Source organism: Callorhinchus milii, unplaced genomic scaffold (genome assembly GCF_018977255.1).
Source record: "Callorhinchus milii isolate IMCB2004 unplaced genomic scaffold, IMCB_Cmil_1.0 Scaffold14, whole genome shotgun sequence".
NCBI classification, from domain to species: Eukaryota; Metazoa; Chordata; class Chondrichthyes; order Chimaeriformes; family Callorhinchidae; genus Callorhinchus; species Callorhinchus milii.
This window is the reverse complement of record NW_024704755.1, coordinates 11,889,789-11,906,908: the sequence shown is the minus strand read 5'-3', so window position 1 is coordinate 11,906,908 and position 17,120 is coordinate 11,889,789. Positions and strand designations below refer to the sequence as shown.

The following is a 17,120-nucleotide window of genomic DNA, read 5'->3' as shown; positions in this document are numbered from 1 at the left end:
TGCAAGGATTATTATTATGTGTAAGTGGTTTACACATGTGGAACTCTCAGTCTGGTTTGGATACTCTTAAGAATGCATGTTGATGGTTTCTGTTTGAGTCAGACACCCGGCTGACTTAAAAAACATAAAACTATTGTTGGTAATTCTTCCTTTTACAGGATATTTTGTGTAGATTTGTTATGCAAAAGTGACCTTATAAATGTTTTGAAAAAAATATACCGTGGATTGAATCCGAAAACAAATTCTATGAAGGTTGAAATGTTTCTACATTCCCTTTTAGATAGGAACTGCTCAACTAGGTCTACAAGCAACTTTGCTGGTGAAGCACCCAGAGACTGGAGAGATGCTTGTGAACTTTGATCCTTATCTCACCGTCTTGATCAGGGAGACTGAGTGCATGGCTCGAATGGGCTTGGAGGTCCCTCAGTTTGCCAGGGCACTTCTGCAAAAGCGGGATGAGCTGAAAAGAATGTACAATAAACTGCAGGTAAGAGCGACTACCCTGGAGATGGTAAAGCGATAACAACAACAACAAATTACATTTGTACAGTGTCTTTCATGTCAGGAGCACATCCCAAAGCGCTGGACCAGTCAGGGATCCACACCCGAGCTGGTAGTTGGGATCAGGAAGGGTGGAGGGCAGGAGGATAGGGGTAGGAGGGTGACCGAAGGCACCGTTGAAGAGGAGGGTCTTGAGATGGGTCTTGAAGGAGGCAGGGGAGGGAGCGAGGTGGAGGGACTGTGGGATGGAGAGGGTGGGGGCAGAGTGGCTGAAGCCCCTCATGCAGGATTATCTTTGTGCCGTAAATGTGCTTCTCTTATACGTTTTGAGGATAAGCCCGAAAATGTGGTCAAATGTATCGTAGAGAAACCCTATTGTTCTTAGCAAAAATCTGTTATTGTACTTTAAGAGAGAGCCTCGGAGGAAATTTAAGATCCAACTTACCGCATCCAGAGTTGAACTTAACTTTTTCAATGTTGTGTTTTTTTTAAAAAATCTGATCTGAGTTTTCAATCAGTTGCCTGCCTTGTAATTGTTCGCAGTACTTAGTAGTCATAGATATGCAGTCCTTAAATCCTTGAATGTATTTAAATTCTCATCAGTTAACTTTTTAAAAAAACATAATTCTGTTCTTTGTATGCAACGAATTAGGCCCTGTGTGCTGAACTGTTCAACTAATGGACCAAGTTTCTAATTGTGTTGTGACTTTAGCTGCTGTTGGAGGAGTATGGCAAAGTGCGTGCCAGATTCCAACCTGTCTATGAGACACTTATTGGGCCACATGTTCACAAAGTTGAAGAGGCCTTTCAGCCTGGTCTTACAATCCTGAACTGGACATCACTAAACAGCAACAAGTTTCTGGATGAGGTTTATGCAAAATTAGGTAATTAATTCTAGTATTTACTGAAGGGCTTCCTGGAGATCTATTTTTCATACTATGCTTTCAGTCACCTTCTCTCCTCCTCTTTGATTTTCTCTCCCTCCCCGCTCAAGCTCACAGACTGCTTTATGAAGCACTACGAGATGTCCTCCTGACCTGAAAGGGGCTTTGTAAATGTAAATTGTTGCTGTGTTTAGTTTCCTTGTAATATATGAGAGCCTGTTGTTAAATGGTAGGATAAGAGAATGATAGATCTGATAGTTTTTCTACCTGTTGTTCTACCTTTCATAAACTATTAATATATTAATGCCTATAAATACACAGTTGCTACTCTTTACAGCGAAATCTTTTGAAGTGTTTTGGGATATTTGAATTGTGTGATAACCAGTCCACTTTGATAAAAATTTGGATAGAAGTTTATTATGGTTGCGAAGTCTATCCGTAGTTCTCTGAAAGGTTGCATCAAAGACAAGAGGAATGTTTAATAGATTTCAGTTGATTTGGTTCTCTCTATCTCCTTATGATGGTGAATTTGTCTCCTCTAATGTGAATTACTTTAATGTGTGCTGCACAGGAGAACTTGATTTGCTGGTCCACAGAATCAATGACCTGATTGAATATCGTATAGATCATATCCTGCTGGATATGAGCACCACAACACTTTGTGAATTTCCCGGGGACACTCCATGGACATGTGAAAAGTTTTTAAACCATACTCAGGTATGAACAATCTGGCATATTGCACACCATAATGCGTATAACTGAACGATGAATAAACATCTAATTTCACAAAGTAACTCGTGTGTTTGTCAATCAACTCATTTTCCAATAGGACCTGTGTGCTGAAGGGACTCGGTCACTGCAGTTTAAGAGTATGCTGGTGGAACTGGCAACCAACGAACTCATTAACATGCTATTGAATGTGGATTCAGATACTGAAAACAGTAAACTGGAAGGTATGGTGTACACGTTTTGTACAATTAATGCACAATGTAACAGAGAGACGTGAATTGGCGTGTGTCAAAGTTAAAGTCAAGTTCATCAATGATATTTTGTAAAGATCAAACATTTGATTGAGCGACGCAGCATCCAAAAGCCAGATGACTGGATTTTCCTTCTCAATACTGCAAATTGAAGAATGTGCACACAATAGGGAGTTGAGCGTACTCCAGCTGAGGATCAGAGTCTCGGAGCATTTATTGTGCCTCTGGGACTCTGCTGTGTTATGGGGGCTATGGAAGAAAATCAGGGGTATCTGTTCTATAGGTTTCCCCTCTCTGTGGAGAAACTCTTTCCACTGAAAGCGTGTCTGAGATTTGAAACTTACCACGTGCTGAAATAGCTGTGAATGGCCAACGGCAAAGATTCAACACATGACCAATGAGCAAAGTAACTTCCACTTTGATGTGGTGAGCGGGCAGAGGATGGATGGCTTTTGTCACAACCAGACTAGTTGGATTTATGAAACGTAGTTTTGCTTTTCACACCAGACATCAAGGAAACTAAAGTACCTGCAGTGGTGCAATTGCCCAACACTGGTTCACAATCAGCAAGAAAGGGAATAAAGGACTACATGTTTCTGCAGCAAGAGGCAAAGGACCTGCTTAATCAATTCAGCCTCAGAAACGAAGAAGCACTGATTAAGGTGATACGCAATACCCTTGAAGCACTGAGAAAACGTATGCAGATGTCAACCGTGGTCTCTTACCAAGGTACAGTATTGAAGTTCATAGACCTTACTTCTCAAAAAAGGCTGTTGGCATTTATTGCAGTGCCAGTGTTTTCTGTTTCTAGAATCTGATGTTGACTGTCAGAAGCAGGGCTTTGAGGTGGTCCTGTGTGCTGACATTTCCCTCGCCATTCCTGACATTGCATTGCGGCCCACACTGGAGGAAATTCAGCTCACGTTGAACCGCGTCTCCGATTCCATCGTCAGTGTTTCCAAAGGAGTGACTGTGTGGAGCAAAAAAAGAAAGACGACCGTATGTGGTTTGGTTATTATTGAAGACCGACTAGAGCTCTCTCCCTGCACCGCTCCACTCCCCCACTCCCACCCCCCTCGCTCTCTGCTTTTAAAACCCCATTTAAAAACTTACCTCTTTGACTCTGTCTTCAGCTACCCTCACCGTCCTACCACTCTACTCGCTCTCCATCTCTGTACAACACTTTGAGACCTTCTCTTACATGAAAAGTGCTGCCTAAATGGAATGCTGCGTAATAAATTCATTTTCAAAGTGATGTGTTATTAAGAAAACCCAGTCTTTTGCATTTGTAAGGATAACCTGTAACAGATATAAAATTGTACAATATGTGCAAAGAAACCTGAGGTGATAAATGTAAATGGACCAAAATATAATCATGTACAGAAACCAAGGCGTTCATTTTATTGACAGAAGGAAATCAGTGACTACAGATTGGCCGAGTTGCAAAGTATTGGGACATATTGCGACCATCTCAAAGATGGATTTGAGGATCATGGTGAAGGCCGCCACAAAGGTATATACAATACATAATATGATTCATTATGTTTTATAGAAATTCATGGAGTAAAAATGCCTATTTTGTGGTAGTTTTGCATTTTTCATCACTGTCTATTTACTTTAATAACCGCTGTAAGTTTAGCACCAAAATGTGCCTGTTCAGAATGTCAGAATTGTTACTTTTTCAGCCTTGGTTCAATGTGCAAAGCGCAAAGTGATAAAACCTGCTTCCAACCGCACATTCCCTATACAGCTGACTGAGACTTCAACTCCCAATGGTGTCAATTATATACTGATTAACCTGCTATGCATTTTCTGTTTCAACTTAATATTTATCCAAAAAGCTCTATGAGAAAATGAATGTTTATTGTTATGACTCGGCATTGGCCACAAAATAAACAGTCAATTCACTTTACAGTATATTATGTGAAGCGCTTTGCGACGTCCCAAAGATGTGATGAGGCGTTATATCAAATGCAAGATTATTATTATATCAAATGCAAGGATTATTATTATTAGCAGTAACAATAACAAGTACTCTCAAATTTCAGACGGGGAGGATAATATTGGCAAAGTGACAGCTGACCTCCTCGTGCAGACTAACAATTACTACAAGATCATTTCAGAAAACAAGGAGATTATCAAACTGCTGTCGCTGATTTCGTCGTCGGTTAATTTTTTTAGAAAGGTAAAGATCTCGTTAGAGACACGATCATTGGTTCGTTTTGTCAGAGCTAACTTTCAAATGCATCTTTAGAAATGTTTCCTGGTGTCTTCGCAAGATTAGTTTGGATGAAGAAGGCCCTTAGAAAAAAAGTTTGATTTTATATTCTGAGCCAAGGAAGAACCGTATAAAGGTACAAAGCTATAAGAAAAGGATAACAGAAAAGTCAGCAAGAACCCTTGAAAGTTGCTTCCTCCACAAAAATAAATTGTTGCAATAAGCCAACATTCACCTTTTGGGGTTTAGGTTGTTTTATTAAACTTTAATGCAGGTGAAATCTCTTGCGAAATGATAAAAATTTTTGTCAGTGTTTCATAGCGCATGTAAAGTAATGTAAGAACTTTATGGCTGAGATCCAGGTTTGCTTTCACTATTGTTTTGAGTCTGTCTGTCTTTCTGTTGTAGGGATTGGGTCACATTCTAGAATATTTCAGCCGCTACAACCACATCTGGAAGGAAGATCGTGAGAGAACTCTTGCGGAATTCATAAAAGATCACCATTTGCTGTCGGAATTTGAGTTTCAAATCGAGTTCTATTACAATCTGCAGGCCCAGATTCAAGCTGAACCCAAGACCCTATTTGTGGGGGCTCTTGCCCTGTATCCAGGTACTTATCATGTGTCTCAAAAGTGCTTCACAGGTTTTACTGAAAGGTAAATTACATTTGATACAGCGACTTACACGTCGGGAAGATGTCTGAAAGCGCTTCACAAGATTTGCTGTGAAGTGCCCTGACTGTGTTTTGAACTTACATCAGAATTAAAAGAATCGGGTCCTCCCAATGTGAAAGGCGCTATATAAATGTTGTTGTTATCTCCTGTGAATTATCAACAAGATCATTCCACATGTAGCTCGGTTCAACAATAGCTGGTGATTTTCTGCCTCACCTGCGTTTATAGTCATCACAAGATTGCAGGATTGGTCTGAGTAAAGAAGGCCCTTTGGCCCACCTGATCCCATCCCTCCAGAACACCCACCCCAACCTCCCCCTCAACAAGCTGCTTTTTAAATGAGTCGAGTGTCCTGGCCTGCATCACCTTTCCTCGTAACCTGTTCCCATCAATGATTACTCTTTGCATAAAAGAAAAGCTCCTAAATTCGTCCTTCATTAAAAAAACCGAACATCTCACAATGCATGAACACGCAAAGCTCATTTGATCACCGTAAAGCTTTTCATCTATTTTAAAAAAAATTATATGCAGATGATCTGAAGTCCGCCTTAATTGAAGAGACCAAAACCTGGATGATTGGATATGCCCGACATTGCAACGAAAAGTACAAAAGCGATATGGAGAACGTTTTGACCTTTATAGAAGAGACGTCCAAGAAATTAAACCATCCAGTCAATGACATGGATGATATTAGAATAATCATGGGTTCCTTGAAAGACATCCGGGAAAAGCAGATCACCATTGACTTAAAGATTGGGCCTGTTGAGGTAGGAACATTTTCAATCATCTGCAATTGATTAACAATAATTCCAAACGATGCCTACCGGTTACTTTATTTTCCTGTTGGAAACTCGTACCAACTCCTACTTTATTACCGTGATATTGTTGTGGAGGAAATAAGGAACTTGCTGCATGTTTTTGAACCGTTTTGTGTTGCCGCACAACCAAGCGTACGTGTTTGGAAATGTTCCAGGAATTGTACAACTTGCTGAATAAATACGAGCTGCAGGTGGTCAAGGAAGACAGTGAGAGCGTGGACACACTGCGCTACACGTGGGAAAGGCTACTTCACCGTGCAATCGAAGTGCAGAACCATCTCATTGCCTTGCAGCCCTCATTCCACACTGAGCTGATTGCCAATATCAAAAAGTTTTCAGACGAGTGCGGCACGTTTTATCAGGAGTACGAGAAGGTAATCTTCAGACGGCATGAAAAGCTGTACGAATCTTCAGTCACCATTCGGAGTCTGTAACTGGTAATGATGATAGCCCCGTGCTGATGCTCACTGTCAAGGTTCCCACATGATGATCATTCAGGCTAATTATCGAAGGGCGCAAGTAATAATAATAATAATAAATGACCACTGAATTGCCAATCTTAGACACAGAAAGAGCAGTTCAAATGCCTTTAGCAAATTAGCAGAGACAACATCCTAAAACCAAACATTTACTTAACTTTTTTTTCAGATTTATGTTTTGCTGCCTAAAGCGGAATTAGAAATAAATACATCAAATCAGCTGATCTTTTTCCTTTCGTTCTCTTGCATAAATACCACTACACTCCTTGTCCAGAATAATAAGCAATGATGATGATAATAATAAATCCTCTCATTTGATACAGTGCCTTCTGTCGAAATGTCTCAAAGTGCTTCATAGAGTTTTTTCTGTAATGTGCAATTTGTGAAAATGAATGTACCACAAACAGCTGTGATTTGTATTCTTCTGAGATTTAATTGGATGTTTGAGCTGAAATTTACCAATAACATCTTTACTTGTCACTTTGCAGTGTTGAAATCTGCACAGCAAAGGAGTGGATGCAGCTGTTCTGATGTATAAGACAGCTCTAGATTTATTAAAACACAGAGATTCAAGGAAAAGTAGCAAAAACAAAACTAGGTTTGATGGATCAATGCACCATTTGGTGTCGCATTGAGCTGAACAGACCAGCAAGGTGCCAATTTTGATGCCAACGCTGGCATGAATTTACTGGTCTCTAGCCTCGGGTAACAGCACTGGACACTACAGCTGTTCTCTGTAGTAAGGAATAGAGAAAAGATCAGCCTTTGTTTGCACTGTTGATTGCTGTCTATTTCAGAATTGTTTGCCAATTTTCATAAGTCCAGCAGGGTGGTTTATTTACTTGTTGCAATTTTCTTCTCTTTCTCCTTTCACAACCACTTCCATCCTTGTTTTTTCTTCCTTTAGGGAGGACCAATGCAGCCTAGACTGTCTCCACAAGAGGCAAATGACCAATTGGTTATTTATCAGGTAAATTGCATGAAATAATGTAATTATATTTATTAGCCGCTGGAATATGTGAGAGGGACTTCAGGAGAACTTACTTTATGCAGAGGGTGGTGAGCATGTGGAACTCACTGCCGGAAGCTATGATTGAAGCAGAAAGCATCAACTTATTTAAGAGGAAACTCAAGACACATGTGAGGGAGAGGGGAATACAGGGATACGGGAGAAGGGATTAGGAAGGATGGAGGCTTGTGTTGAGTATAAACACTGGTTCAGACTAATTATTATTATTAATTGAACTGAATGACTTGTCTCCCTGTTGTCCAGTCTATGTAATTCTACATGTTGAGAGTGAAAATTAACAAACTGATAGTTGTAGAAAGTGCAATATGGAACCATGCTTGTCAGATTAATTTTTCAGGGGGAAAATTGAGGTTTATTTTTGAAGGAAACATAACAACAATTGTGGAACGTTTGCAGCAGTGCTGATAAGGATCGAGATTTCAGTTCAAATCTGTTGATTAAATCTTTTGCTTGTGCAGAATCGTTTTGAAAACCTCTATCGCAAATTCGTCATGTACACCAATGGCGAGGAGCTATTCGGGCTGCCTATGACACAGTGTCCTCAGCTACTGGAAATCAAGAAGGAGCTGAACCTTTTACAGAAGCTCTACGGGCTGTACAATAACGTGATCGACACCGTGAATAGCTACCATGATGTTCTGTGGTCGGAGGTGGACATAGAGAAGATAAACGACGAGCTTCTAGATTTTCAAAACCGGTTTGTTCATCAGTTCGTTATAATCACCCGTGGACCCATCTTCATTTTTGCTCTGTTACATTCACAAGTTTAGGAAACTTACTACAACAACAAAATTACATTTGTAAAGCGCCTTTCAAGTCAGGAGTCGCTGTCGGGAGGACACCCCAAGGCGCTTGAGAAACTCGGGGAAATAAAAATAAATATTACTTTAAGAATTGATTCACAAAGAGTTCAGATTCTATGTTGGCTTTACACGTGTCACCAAGAATCATTTTTTAAAAAAAAAAGTTATTGCAGAAATAATAATAATCCTTGCATTTGATCTCGAAGCACTTCACTGTATATAAGGTAAATTGTTATTGCCAGTCCTCACAGTATTAGAGCTCAAGAAAAAGATAATAATAAAAATAACAATCCTTGCATTTCATACAGCGCCTTATCACATCTTTGAGATATCTCAAAGCGCTTCACAGAATATACTGTAAAGTGAATTGATTGTCTACTTTGTGGACAATTGCTCTTTGAAAGGTTGCGTTGGTGCTTTTGAGATTACTTTGATGTAGCTGCCAACGTCAGTCACTATCAGTTATCCACTGTCAGTCAATCTGCCTACATGGATTCAGTGAGTTCGAGTGAAGCCAATTTTTAGATGCATAGTGACTGCGGGCAAAGACTTTTTTTAGAGCTTTGTGTCAAGGTTCAGTAATAGTCCAGATTCAGAAAACACAGTAAGCTTCAGAAATAAGCTGATTTTCAGAGGAGTATTGCCTTTATTATTTTCATAAATCTGATCTGCAATTTAATATCCATCTGTTTTCAGTGATGTGGAAAAGGTGATGATGGTTGTAGTTTCATACCAAGATCTTATTACTGTGATAAGGACACTGCAATACAATTTCTACAATGCAATTTACATTTATATAGCACCTTTTATGTTGGGGGGATGTCTCAAAGCACACAACAGTGAGCTCTGGGTATGAAAATATAAAACTCTTTGAGACTTAACGTAGTTTTGTGTCTGAGCAGAGTCTGATCTCATCAGATGTGATAAGATGTGTTTGCATTTCAGATGCCGTAAGTTGCCCAGGGGGTTGAAGGAGTGGCCAGCGTACCTTGATTTAAAAAAGACGATCGATGACTTCAGCGAAAGCTGTCCCTTGTTAGAGATGATGTCCAACAAAGCCATGGTGTCCCGCCACTGGCAACGCATTGCCCTGGTCACAGCTCAGGACTTTGATGTAGATAGCGAAACATTTAAACTTTGCAACATAATGGAGGCTCCGCTCTTAAAGTATAAAGAGGAGATTGAGGTGTGTACTGATTTTGATGAAACGTGTGCAGGAAGGTAGGGGCGGTACTGTTTTACACACATAGTTCAGCCTATTTGAAAGCGGGAAAGGAACTCTAGGAATGATCTCTGCATACATTAAACTTTCAACTCGATATATACCATTGACTGAGTGCTTCACAGCGATGGGGTTTGATCCAAACAATGTGCTTATTATAGTATTTGTTTACAAAGTGTCCTTCCTCCATTGCTTGATGTGGGCATTGACAGTGATGTGGCCTGTTTAGCTATAATGTCCCCATAGTCAACGTCCACACATGCACCTTGCATCGGAGATCACTGGATAGCGATGAGGAGTGGGAATCCTTGCTGAACTCTCACCACCACTCGATTGAGAACAGCTTATTCAACAAAGGCTGGGGATTGAGCAGGGACTTTCAAGGTCCTTATGTCTCCTCTTTACTTTGAGCATTAACTGTACCAACCGAATGATTAAGAAAGCCAGTTAAAGTTATTTATCCCTTAACTCACTGTTTGCATGATTGAATCCTTAATGGATGAATTCAGGACCAGTCGATTTCACTGCTGACGTGTGATGTTTGTCGAGTTACTTTATGAATTGATTCCTGCTTAATTGTTTTTTTTGGGAAGGATATTTGCATCAGTGCTGTAAAAGAGAAAGATATTGAACAGAAACTAAAGCAGGTAATAGCGGAGTGGGATAATCGATGCTTCACCTTTGCCAATTTCAAGACTCGCGGTGAGCTACTTCTGCGTGGTGATAACACATCCGAGATCATCGCATTTGCAGAAGATAGTTTAATGATACTTGGTTCTCTTTTGAGCAATAGGTGAGATCTCAAGCATTGTTTGTATCAGTATGTGATGCCCACTCCAGATCCGTTTTGAAATCAAGCCTGATCGCACTGTGTTTATCAGATGAATTTATTGATTGGAGGTAGGAGAGATTGATTTTGACATATCAGAGCAGTGATTGGTTCAGGGTCAATTGTAATGAATCAATTTAGATGCAGTTTTTCAATCATTCTAGACTTGTACTTGACTTGAAATTCAAGCACGCTCTAAAATACTGGTATTTATTATAATAATAATCCTTGCATTTGATATAGCGCCTTATTACGTCTTCGAGACGTTGCAAAGCGCTTCACAGAATATACCGTAAAGTGAATTGACTGTATATTTTGAGGGCGAAACACGGCAGTCAATTGCGCACAGCAGTGTGCCACAAACAGTCGTGGATTGAGTGACCAATTTATTTTTTTGATGATAATAAACGGCAACAACAAAATTACATTTGTATAGCACCGTCACATTATTTACCCCGCAAAGTATACGGTCAATTCACTTTACAGTATATCCTGTGAAGCCCTTTGAGACGTCTCAAAGATGTGATAAGGCCCTATATTAAATGCAAGGATTATTATTGTTATTATTTACCACTGCAACTCATTCTGGCTATGACAGCATCTGTTCATTGATGGATACAGTCAACATTAAGTACATTTGGAGATGCCATCTGTCTAGGGATGGGAGAAATGTGGAGAAATACAGTGGAAAACTGACTAACGTAAATCACTTCAATATGTTTCGTCTGAAATGATTTAATGTACATATTTTACTCCATAGATACAACGTTCCGTTTAAATCACATATTCAGAAATGGGTTCACAACCTATCCATGACCACGGATATCATTGAGAGTTGGATGACTGTGCAGAACCTGTGGATATACCTGGAAGCAGTGTTTGTAGGGGGAGATATTGCTAAGCAGCTTCCAAAGGTCAGCTATAATTTAACTGAAATCAAATGTCTACTTGGGAGTTCATGTAAACAAAGGCTCCTGATGATTAGTCGTGAGAATAATCCTTACATTTTTGGTATAGCATCTCTCATGTCACGAAGATGTCCCTTAAGCTTGTTCTATTACTAACTAAATAAGGAGAAGTTATTTCCATTGATAGGAAAATCAGTGACTGGAGGACATACTTATAAGATAGCCACAAGAACAGTGAAAGGAGAACCTAGAAGGATTTCACCCAGAGAGTAGTTAGGGTGTAGAGTGTCCTGCTGAGTAGGATGGTGGAGGCAGATTCCATTATAGCTTTCAAGTAGACAGGCAATATGAAAGAGAGAGGCTTGAAGGGGTTGGGGATAACACAAGATTAAACTGATCTTGCTCTGTGAGGTGATGCAGACCCAATAGGCCTAATGGCCTCCTTCTGCACTGTATGTTTCTAAGAGAAACAAAGAGACTGGAAATTGTTTGCCCTGATTTCAACCTAACAGAAATGGGACTGTAACTGAGCTAGAATGTGCTCTCTCAAAAGATGCAATTTGTTCCCTTACATACAGCAGAAACCTGTATAATTTTATCTTGCCTTAAACCTTTATATGGTCCAGAATTGGGGGAATGAAAGCTTAAATAATTAATTTTTTTTAATTTGAAAGCTATTTAAAAACAGCATTTAATAATGAACCAGCTTCCAAATTCAGACCGAATTGAAGACTTTTCCGCTATTCTACCTGATCATCAATTTTAAGACTCAACAGTCCTACAGACTGAGATTAAGCAACGCTTCAAAGCTCAGATGATTTCGCAAATTAATTTTGCATGTTAAATTATACTTGCTCACCAGCATTTGCGAGGTTGTACAGTTTGCGCACAGAAGTTTTCTGGTTTGTTTTGAAACCGATCTGCTCCATTCAGCTGCGTACATCCTAGATCTGCTTCAATTTGTGCAACTTTGCTGTGTGCAAATTGGCTGCTGCTTTCGGTTTAAAATTCACTACACTGTTCAGTAAATTCTGTGAAGCGCTTTGAGGCACTTCGACGATGTGATAAGACGCTATATCAAATCCAAGGATTATTATTACTGGTGGGCGTCTACCACTTGCATTCGGTCGATTTGACATGTGTTGGGGTTCTGAGTGAAAACTAAAAGGAAAATGTTTTTAGAAAGGTTTCAGTGTCAATAGTGAACAGGGCACAAAAATAGACGGTCTTCTAAAATTAATCTGTACAAGAGGCAGGAATACATGACTAATTTGCTGTGCCTCTAGGAAGCGAAGAGATTTTCCAACATAGATAAATCGTGGATGAAGATAATGAGCCGCGCCCATGAAATTCCTAACGTGGTTCAGTGCTGTATGGGAGACGAGGCAATGATCCAGCTGTTACCCCACCTTCTGGAGCAACTTGAAATCTGCCAGAAATCATTAACTGGGTAAATGGTCCAAATCTACCATAAAATGCAATTCATTCTGAGAGTACTTTTGGGATGTATTAATTTGTGCGGTATTTGGAATGCATTTATATTTTAATAATACGATATTCCCAAACTGCCTAATTGCATAAGGGAAGTATAATTTATTTATTTCGCCACATGTTGCCAACCAGATGGCATGAACCCTATCGCCTGCTAGTGCTGCTTTGTAACTGGGGCAGATGCTGAGCGTCACGGTGTGTAGACATCTGCGGACTTCTGTGACTTTGTTCCCTGCAATGGGAAAATGGCCAGTTGTTTTGCTCCGTGTCTTCAGATATGTGCGCCAGCCTGGCCCAGTTGATAGCATTCTTGTCTCTAAGTCAGAAGTTTGTGGATTCAAGCCCCACGTCGGGACTTTGAGCTCATGGACCAGGCTGACGCTCCAGTGCAGTGCTGGGAGAGCACAGCACTTTCGGAGGTGTTGTCATTCGGATATTCGGATAAACTGAGGTCTCGTCTGCCTGTTCAGGTGGACGTTAAAGATCCCATGACGCTACTCGGAAAGAGAGTGCTGTTTTTCTCATTATCATCAAACATATTTTATGTTTCAGGCTTTATCATTCCTGCTTGTTATTTTTTTCTCCCATAATAACTGACTGCACCCAAGAGTAACTGGCTCTATGAAGCTTTTCCAATGCAAACCGTAGTATGTTGTACATGCAAAATTGGAACCGGGGGACATTTAAAATGAACAGTACATTTGTGTTGTGGATTTCCCTGTTAAAATAGATAGGGTAGGAACACAACAATGACTTCCCGGTTGGGAGTTCGGATTTTGCTGACACTGTAATTTTTGAGAGTGCAGGGAGTTCCAGAGGTGGCGGAGTAATAATAATGATGATGATATTAATAATCCTTGCATTTGATACAGCACCTTAGCATGTCTTTAAGATGTTTCAAAGCGCTTCACAGAATATACTGTAAAGTGAATTGACTGTATATTTTGCGGGTGTAATGATTAAAAGCTCTGCAACGTGAAACTAAGATTTATTTTTAACCGTCGCCTTGTATTTTGCTTTCCAATATCAGCTACTTAGAAAAGAAGCGCTTGCTGTTTCCACGGTTCTTCTTTGTCTCTGACCCTGCCCTCCTGGAGATCCTGGGCCAAGCCTCCGACTCCCACACGATCCAGGCTCATTTACTTAACGTATTTGACAACATCAAATCAGTCCAGTTCCATGAGAAAGTGAGTGTGATTGCACGCATTTGTTTGCAACAAGCAAATACTTTGGATTCCTGAAGTTGATTGAAGATACAATTAAATGTCTTAATCTGCAGCAGAGTGTATGCTTGATAATAAATTCTATCCTAGATTTACTCTATTATGCTATAGAGTAGAGAGGTGTATCAAGGTTGCAAATGTAGCTCCTTGTACAATTTTAACATTTAGGATGTGCAATCCCATCTTTGCTTCATAGATCTATGACCGCATATTGGCAATAAGCTCCAAAGAAGGAGAAACTATTGAACTGGATAAACCGGTCATTACTGAGGGCAATGTGGAAGTGTGGCTGAATTCTCTGCTTAAGGAGTCCCATGCTTCACTGCTTAGTATTATTCGGAATGCTGCCTGCGTAATACAAGAGGAGCACTTCAGACTCATCGAGTTCCTGAACTCCTTCTGTGCTCAGGTAGGTCCAGAAAGCCACACACCAACTAACTGGATAGACATGTTGGGGGTTGTTTTGAGAGAAGGATGCATTTAGAAAACTACCCGCCCTACCATCGACGGCTGGGCCTTCATGCTCAGGTCCTGATCCCTGACTGTTCAGCGCCTTGGGACGTCCTCCCGACGTGAAAGGCACTTTACATATGTAATGTTGTTGTACCCACCGTGTTATCCATACAGTACACTTGCATTTAATAAATTGGCAGAGAGCTTATTTCCACTGGAACAATATCTTCAAAAGATTTTTTTTAAAAGGAACAAAAGTGCATGCTTCAAAAGAGTAATTTTAACACAGGTTAAAGTGCCTGAACTCTGGTTCCATAGCAGAGATCAGCCTTGGGAACTTCAGCTACAGTTGGGTCGAGCTGTGAGAATTCAGATGTCTGATGCTCTGAATATCAGATCAGGGCAAATCAACCAATTGAGATAATCTAAAATCAAGGTCGGAATTCAGCTTTGATCGTTCTAAATTGCTTCTGAAGCCAGTGTTGGAACATTGTTCATGTTCATATGCTTATACTTGCTCTGTGGAGCAAAGTTCTGAATAATTTCATTGTTAAAACTACAAATAATAATAAGCAGCCACTGTTATAATAATGAAGTATCATTTACTAATCTCATCATTATAGGTTGGCATTCTTGGAATACAGATTATTTGGACCAGAGATGCAGAGGATGCCTTGAGAAATGCAAAAGTAGATTGTAAAATTATGCCAACAACCAACCAATATTTTCTGGAGATGCTGAACTCTCTGATTGACATGACAACCAAAGACCTAGGTTTTTATGAGCGCGTGAAGTATGAGACGCTAATCACCATCCACGTCCATCAAAGAGATATCTTTGATGAATTGGTAATTGGTTTTATTATGACTTTGTGAACATAATGGCCCATATTATTTTACATTTATTACAGTTTCATAATGACATATCCTGCCATTTTGGAGGAGGCTCATTACAGATTATCTATTGGAAATATTTTGAAATCAATTTCTATAATCAGAAATATATACACAATTTACAGACTTTGTTTGCTTAAATAGCTAATAATTTTTTTGAATTTCTTACAGTGCCGAACCCAAGTGAAGTCTCCTACTGACTTTGAATGGCTGAAGCAATGTAGGTTCTACTTCAGTGAAGATGCTGATAAAATGAGGATCTCCATTACTGACGTGGATTTTAGTTATCAGCATGAGTACCTGGGGTGCACCGACAGACTAGTCATCACTCCACTTACTGACAGGTACAGAACTGTGTAAAGCTGTATTTGAATTGTTTAAATCTGTCCAGGTGGTTAAATCTTACCGTAACTTTCTACTCGCAAGGGAATTTACAGCCACCAGAGTTCTAAATGATGCAATTGTTTCTTTTGTGCATTTTTATTGTCAAAAGTGTATTGTTACATAAAAACATAGTATTAAAAACATTCATTGAGGCTGCTTCCAGCAAATCGAATGGTTTTCCAACCAAGTAACTCACCCAGTGCATGTTTTTTCTGAGTGACTTATAGAGTAATCGTGTCTTTCAAAGTGACTTGTTCTGCAAATGGTTTTGCAGGTGCTACATCACCCTGGCCCAAGCCATTGGTATGAACATGGGTGGAGCCCCCACAGGCCCAGCTGGCACTGGCAAAACTGAGACTGTCAAAGACATGGGCAAGTGCTTGGGCAAGTACGTGGTGGTGTTTAACTGCTCTGATCAGATGGACTTTCGAGGCCTTGGCAGAATCTTCAAAGGTAATGAATAGAGTTCACTTATTATGATTCTGATGTGTTTTTTTTTGTCAGCCGGGTGTCTGATAACACGTCGAAATCCATCACCATGCTTAAGAATATCTAAACCAGACTGAGTTCCACATGTGTATGTCACCTTGAATGTTTGCTCTGTATTGTATGCAAAGTGTTGCTATTTATGTAAAACACTGTAAAATTGACTATTTGAAGACACATGGAAATGTCCCTGTGTTTGGAATGGATTGCACTCTCTCTCCTTGGAGGGGTGCACCACACTTACCTAATTCTGGACAGTGCAGGCTGACAAGAGCTAAGGCTTGAGGAGCCCAGAGTGTTGGTTGGGATACTGCTTAAACCACAATGCTTTCCATTCTGATTCTTCTGATGATTCATCAGATGTTCAACCGTCTGACAATTCTGACCACTGACTGGGATTAGAAGCTGAACCAAGCTGATTTCTCTTCAAATCACCATAGGCTTGGCACAGTCGGGATCCTGGGGCTGCTTTGACGAATTCAACCGGATAGACCTGCCTGTGCTCTCAGTCGCTGCTCAGCAGATTGCCATTATCCTGACCTGCAAGAAGGAACGCAGGAAACATTTTATATTCACAGACAGAGACTCAGTGGACATGAACCCAGAGTTTGGCATCTTCCTCACAATGGTAGGATGCAACAACATTCTTGCTGAGCATGAAATATTTTTTTTTTAATGTTTGCTCTGTATTGTAGGTGCTGTAGATTCCTTGTGTCCTATATCGTTGGTTGTACCGGAAAAGTGAATGGAATATCTTAGTATATAGTATTTACCAGATGCACTTTTTCCTCCTATCCTTTGATTTTTTTTCCCCTAGGCTCCAGTACTAGGGCTTTAGAAACTA

The 17,120-nt window shown here is 40.1% G+C and overlaps 1 protein-coding gene across 1 annotated transcript in view; it reads left to right on the top strand.

Annotated features, from left to right (window-relative positions):
• LOC103176183 (dynein axonemal heavy chain 5-like) overlaps positions 1 to 17,120 on the top strand; it is a 57,622-nt gene that overhangs the window by 8,192 nt on the left and 32,310 nt on the right. Inside the window, 23 exon segments of the mRNA XM_007889590.2 lie at positions 281 to 487; positions 1,214 to 1,385; positions 1,957 to 2,102; positions 2,215 to 2,338; positions 2,873 to 3,094; positions 3,177 to 3,364; positions 3,776 to 3,878; positions 4,414 to 4,550; positions 4,992 to 5,193; positions 5,789 to 6,024; positions 6,231 to 6,449; positions 7,462 to 7,524; positions 8,043 to 8,281; positions 9,333 to 9,573; positions 10,203 to 10,402; positions 11,199 to 11,352; positions 12,633 to 12,796; positions 13,868 to 14,024; positions 14,257 to 14,469; positions 15,137 to 15,361; positions 15,578 to 15,750; positions 16,065 to 16,243; positions 16,717 to 16,904. Coding sequence (XP_007887781.2) covers positions 281 to 487; positions 1,214 to 1,385; positions 1,957 to 2,102; positions 2,215 to 2,338; positions 2,873 to 3,094; positions 3,177 to 3,364; positions 3,776 to 3,878; positions 4,414 to 4,550; positions 4,992 to 5,193; positions 5,789 to 6,024; positions 6,231 to 6,449; positions 7,462 to 7,524; positions 8,043 to 8,281; positions 9,333 to 9,573; positions 10,203 to 10,402; positions 11,199 to 11,352; positions 12,633 to 12,796; positions 13,868 to 14,024; positions 14,257 to 14,469; positions 15,137 to 15,361; positions 15,578 to 15,750; positions 16,065 to 16,243; positions 16,717 to 16,904 — 4,152 coding nt within the window.